The 6,000-nt window shown below is 32.6% G+C and overlaps 2 protein-coding genes across 5 annotated transcripts in view; both read left to right on the top strand.

Moving 5' to 3' along the window:
* LOC111780184 (cell division cycle protein 27 homolog B-like) overlaps nucleotides 1–1,527 on the top strand; it is a 7,385-nt gene extending 5,858 nt beyond the window's left edge. For all 4 annotated transcript variants that reach the window (XM_023660512.1, XM_023660511.1, XM_023660513.1 and 1 more), the window contains 4 exons: nucleotides 89–208; nucleotides 341–560; nucleotides 657–938; nucleotides 1,115–1,527. In XM_023660512.1, the coding sequence (XP_023516280.1) occupies nucleotides 89–208; nucleotides 341–560; nucleotides 657–938; nucleotides 1,115–1,165 (673 nt within the window). In that variant the 3' untranslated portion in view covers nucleotides 1,166–1,527. The remainder of the gene's footprint in view (nucleotides 1–88; nucleotides 209–340; nucleotides 561–656; nucleotides 939–1,114) is intronic.
* Nucleotides 1,528–3,996: 2,469 nt separating this feature from the next.
* Nucleotides 3,997–4,611, top strand: LOC111780538. The gene has a single exon (XM_023660964.1). The coding sequence runs from the start codon at nucleotides 3,997–3,999 to the stop codon at nucleotides 4,609–4,611; it is 615 nt and encodes a 204-aa protein (XP_023516732.1).
* The last annotated feature ends 1,389 nt before the right edge of the window (nucleotides 4,612–6,000 follow it).

Below are 6,000 nucleotides of genomic sequence, written 5' to 3'. Positions count from 1 at the left end.
TTTTCCTTCCATAAATTAGGAGCGTCAGTTTTTTGTTTTTTTATTTTTCATTATTATTTTTTCCAATCTTACCTAAGTGGAAATGCAGGTGTGCCATGGGAAATTGCTACAGCTTGCAGAAGGACCATGAAACTGCGTTAAAAAATTTCCAGCGTGCTGTCCAACTAAATCCAAGATTTGCCTACGCTCACACCCTCTGTGGACATGAGTATGCATTTTGCCCTTTGTATCATTTAGTGGACTTAGAAGTGCAGATTTTCACTAGTGCAGTGGATTTTTTTTGGTGTTATTCCAGCTACTTATTTGTTATTGCCAAATCATAATCTTATTCTTAACTCAGATATGTGGCCTTGGAAGATTTTGAGAATGGAATCCAGAGCTACCAGAGTGCACTACGAGTAGATTCTAGACATTATAACTCCTGGTATGGACTTGGGATGATATATCTTCGACAAGAGAAGCTCGAGTTCTCTGAGCATCACTTCCGAATGGCTTTCCAAATAAATCCTCGTTCTTCTGTTGTAATGTCATACCTTGGTACATCTTTGCATGCGTTGAAGGTTAGTCCATTTGCCTATCACATTCATGGTTAATATGGTTGCTTCGTAAGATGATTTATTTCAGTAACCTGTTGAATTTGTTCAATGATGTTTTAGAGGAGTGAGGATGCTATGATGATGATGGAGAAGGCCATCCTTGCGGATAAGAAAAACCCACTTCCCATGTATCAGAAAGCTAACATACTTATAAGCCTGGAACGTTTCGATGAAGCTTTACAAGTTCTAGAGGAGCTTAAAGAGTATGCCCCTCGAGAAAGCAGTGTGTATGCTTTGATGGGTAAAATCTACAAAAGACGATACATGCACGAGAAAGCAATGCTTAATTTTGGCCTTGCCTTGGATTTGAAACCATCTGCCGCTGATGTAGCCACCATTAAGGTAATCTGCTTGCATATCCAACTTGTTTGTATCCTCAGATTTGCACACAAACTCGAGGCATAGCAAATTGACACCTGAGTTTATATATCGTATTTTGAAATTTTAAATCAAACTAGCATCTTTATATACTAACTAGAGCGCCGCATTCTATTTCTAATATCTCAATGTCTCAACAGGCTGCCATCGAGAAGCTGCATGTACCTGATGAAATAGAAGACAACTTATGAGAATTCTCATTTTTCTAAAGGGAAAAGAAAGTGATGAAGAATACGGTGTAACTTATAATCAAAACGGGATGGAATTTGTTTGGCCTCAGGAAGCGAGTTAACTATACAAGTACCGGCGGGATTGCTGGGGCACCTGCGATCAAGTTGGCCAATCGATCTAGCACTGGTAAAACCTCAGTTTTGTGGGTGAGCTCACACACTAACAGAGTAAACTATGTGAGCAAAAGGTGCAAAAAGATGCCCCATTACTTGTACAAAGGGCATGTAATCGTGCCACAACATATCAGGAATGCTATTAACCCATTCGTTGGTATAATTCTGTTCAGAAAATTATTTCCCTTTTCAAATCTGACCTATTTAAGTAACTGATGCTTGTCAGCAAGGAATGATCTACCTATATGGCATGACATCGGACCACCAAAAGGAGGGAGCATTTCAAGGTATAAAACTTCCCATATGATTTTTCTCAGTGATAATTGATGTCTTATTCACTCAGCTATATTCGTATTAACATTCACAAATCATTTCAAATTATTCTAGTGTTTTATGAAAATTGTATTCATATATATCAAAAAGTTAGTACTTATTTCATTTTCTTAGTTCAAGATGTGTCGGTAAAGATTCAAATCTTAGATGTTTAGTTAATGATATGTATTTTAACAAGTTAAACCAATTGATTGATTTTATCTTTGTAAAATTACTAGACCGGCTTCATTGGGTTCAAAAGGGCACATCAGTTGGTATAAGGTTAAAAATTGTCAACTGTTTAGTTAAATTAAAAAAGAATATTTAAATTAGGTAGATAAATGAGTATAAAAGCTTCCTTTAATTTGTAGATTTAAATAACTTATAAAGGAAACATCAATTATTGAATTATATAAAGAAAAGGGGAGAAAAAGTAATGAAAAGACTTAGAAATAAAAATGGTAAGAAATGAAAAATAAGATTTGTAGATCTCCAATACAAATATCTTAAATTAATGGGTTTTAGTGTTAAGTGGAAAAATCATGGAGGTTGGAGCTCAAATTTCTTTGTTGTTATTGCTTTTTCCCCCATTTCCTTTTATTTATTTTATTTATTATTTGATTTGATTTGATTTGACTCATAAAGCTTCCATTAAAAACCTTCACTACACTCCAAACTCTTCCAATATATATTTTTATCTTACAAAAAAATTATAAAAAAAGTACTATAAATTAAAGCAGGGGCATTTCGGGAATTTTGATCTTAATAAGGACCCATTGACTCGGTCTTTATATTTTATTTTTTAAATTTCAAGTGTTGTTTGATTCATTGAAAATAAAAATAAAATAATAATTAAAAAAATCAAATTATTTGTACTGTCTTTATCCAAATAGAGATGAATGCAGTACACAATTATTTTGTTCAAAAAGGAAAGGAAATTTTTTAAAGAGGATTGATTGGATAATGTTGTTGAAATCATTTAATCAAGGAGGTTTCCCCTTTTAAAGAAAATCATGTTAATTGTATTTATAAATAAAATAAAATTACATAGTTCTTCAACTTTTAAATTTTTATTTATTACAAATATTTGAATTTTCACTCACATATTATTAAATTAAAATAATCAGGAAGTGATCAAAAGACAAAGCAAATGAGTTTAGTAAATAAATAAATAATTAAATAATTTACTTGCACGATAAAATTATTTTAATACTTTGCTTAAAGAAGCTTAAAAAAAAAATGGTGCACTATTTTGTCACTTTAAATAAATAATAAAACACTTCTCTTTCCTAGTACAAACAACAAAGAAATTAAAATAATATATTCCATTATTTACGCATGTTTATTAGTGCGTTTTATGATTTTTTTACTAATAATATTATTTTAAAAATATATATGATTTTTTATTTATTGTAAGTTAAGTTTGATATCGGGCAGAAATCGAGTCTTCACAATGCGTCCACTTTAAGTGTAAGCTCTATGACTTTATAATTCTCAACCATATCTCCATTTTTCTAGTTACTAAAATTTAAAAAACGTTCAAATTTATTTTTTTTAAATTAAAAAATGAAAAACTTTAAATTTTAAAATATTTGAAATAGTTTCAAAGAAGTAAAATTAGTGGCAAAAAAAAGTGGGAAAAAGAAGAGCCACGTGGAGGTCATCTAGAAGACCACGTGTTATGTTGTCTTTATCTGCCCGCCAATCGGGGAAGACTTAGCGAGAAAGAAACCACGGGATGGCTTCCAATCAAGGCATGACTCATATATTTATTCATAAAATAATCTTATTTTTATCGACGTGAGAAAATTAATTTTGCGAGTAAATTAAAATAATAATATTTATAAACTTCATGCAATTAAAAACTTAATACACAACGGAAATAAATTCTTTAAATGTTTTAATATAATTAAAATAATAATAATAAAATTTTGTTTAACCAATGGCTTACTTAAGTAATTTTATTTCTATCTCAGGGACATATCCGTCATTTCACTACCAATCTCTTCGAATTTCCGAAATCATAAAATTATTCAAAAAGAAAAAGAATAGTGCAAATAATCTCCTCATCTACAGCGCGTGTTATTCAACTCCCACTTTATTCATTACTAAAATTTGACTTTCTAACGTTCTTTCTTTCACGCGTTTCTTCATCCGTGGGGTCTATAAACCTCCCTGTTAATCACAATTAACGAATCATAATTAAATTCCAATTAATTATTCCGTTTCTCTATAAATACACCAACGCCTCCTCCCTTTTCAACACAAATCAGAAAACCCTAAACAAATTAGCGCAAAAGAAGAAAGAAACAAAGAAGCTCTCTGATCTTTCTCTCTCTCGAGAACTTAGGGTTACAGATCGATTAATGGAAATCGAGCGAAAGAAAGCTATGGCGGCGAAGAAATTCTGGAATATGGTACGAGCAATCGTGTTGATGCTGCGTAAGGAGTTATCCAAGAGTCGAATTATAATGTCCGATCTCCATTTGATGATGAAGAGAGGCAAACTCGCGGGAAAGGCCATGTTAAATCTGATGCATCTCCACCAGATCTCCGGCAGTCTTAATCGCCAAACGGCCACCGACATAGCTCATTCCTTCGCTATTGCTCCACAGGATTACGAGTTTAGTTGCAGCAACAGCCCTGCTTTTCCAGCGCTGCAGCTCTACGGCAAGCGTGGAGGCAAGCACCACCACAAGTACAGCGAAGTTACCACCGTCAGTGCCGTTAAACGAGTGCTGGAGATGCTGAACAACGAAGCTACATCAACGACGGATGTGGCGTCGCCTATGGTGACGCTCGGGATGAGTCCGATGGTTAGGGTAACAGACTCGCCGTTTCCAGTTAAGGACGAGGGGGACCACAAGGTGGACGAAGCGGCAGAGGCGTTTATCAAACGGTTTTACAGTAACCTGAAACAGCAGAGGGTAAAAGCGGCCTTGGAATCTCCGTCGCCGTACCACCGTATGTGGGGCCGATGAAAGCGAAACGAACGGTTTTGAGGTGACTTGTCTGCTGTGGGATATTATCAGGACACCATATCCGTATATACTTTCCTTGCGAGAAGAAATCTGAGCTGTATAGAAGTTTGTCGATTTTCCATATATGCTTTTTGAGTGAACGACATGTCGTCTTCACTTTGTATACCCAACCCCACCAACCAAGTACGGATCTCGACGATCATACTTGACCAGAAGAACTATCTTATATTTTTCTCTTTTTTTAAAAAAAAAAATATTGGAGAAAATAATAATAATAATAATAATATTGTAATGTTTTTGTTTGATTACTGGTGAACTGAGATACTCCAGGATCAAATGGGCAACTACAGTTTAAGCCAAATTTTTTGTCTTTCATTATAATTGAAGTTTATCACTAATTATACATTATAATTGATGTTGATAACTCGAGAAGATATAGGTTATTTTAAAAGTGGCCCAATGATTTTATTGTATATGGTTAGTGGTATTAGTATATAGTAATTCATGTTGGATTAAAGGGTCCCACATCTAAGAATACACTCTCCATTAGTTTGAGGCGGTTTGGGGAAAGTGGATAATATCATATCATTATAGAGAGTCGTGTTCGTCTAATACATAATTAAGACAATAGAGTAGGTTGGAATGGAAAAATTAAAGAAATTAAAAGGTGAGTATTGAAGAAAAAATGTGAAAGCGAGAAAGAAGTCTCTTCTTTTGGTAAAGTTGGATGTGTGGAATTGAATTTTGATTTTGAATAAAAGAAAATTTTGATTTTGAATAAAAATCAATCAAAACAAAAACTTTATTTTTAGGCTTTTGAGTGAGACTTTATGAACAATCTAGTTGAAGTCTCTTTTAAATCATATATGGATTAGAAGACATATGTTTAGACCTAAGTTAAGAGTAGCCCAACAACAATATTGAAATTGTCTTTAACGAAGCTTAATATTGTATTTTATTATCGTAAAATCATCCTATATGAATATGTTTGAAATACTATCATACCCTAGAATTATTTTTCAATAATGAATTTAGATAATACCTTAAATCAACCAATAAGATGATTTGTTAAATGTGGAAAAGTTAATTAATTAAAATGATTGGTGATGATAAATAAATTAAAATCACTTTTATTTTGTTATTTTGTCATTTTATTTAGGATAAATGAATCAGATTAGACCTTAAAACAGAAAGAAATAAATGGAGAGGTGGAGACAGTTATAACTGTAAACTAGAATAACAGTGCTTTGAGGATTGGAATTGTATTCTATATATCTTTTTCTATTTCTTTATTTTCTTGTTTTCTTAAATTTTACTTATATATATCAAAGAAAAAATTCTCTTAATTAACTCATACGAGACCGTTAACCATTGTAATTATATTTAAAA

Source organism: Cucurbita pepo, chromosome LG18, assembly GCF_002806865.2.
Source record: "Cucurbita pepo subsp. pepo cultivar mu-cu-16 chromosome LG18, ASM280686v2, whole genome shotgun sequence".
Lineage (NCBI taxonomy): Eukaryota > Viridiplantae > Streptophyta > Magnoliopsida > Cucurbitales > Cucurbitaceae > Cucurbita > Cucurbita pepo.
This window is presented reverse-complemented; position numbering and strand designations above follow the sequence as displayed.

Bases quoted from the DNA above. Each gene is read 5' to 3' on its own strand.
- LOC111780538 (XM_023660964.1), top strand. From the start codon at position 3,997: ATGGAAATCGAGCGAAAGAAAGCTATGGCGGCGAAGAAATTCTGGAAT.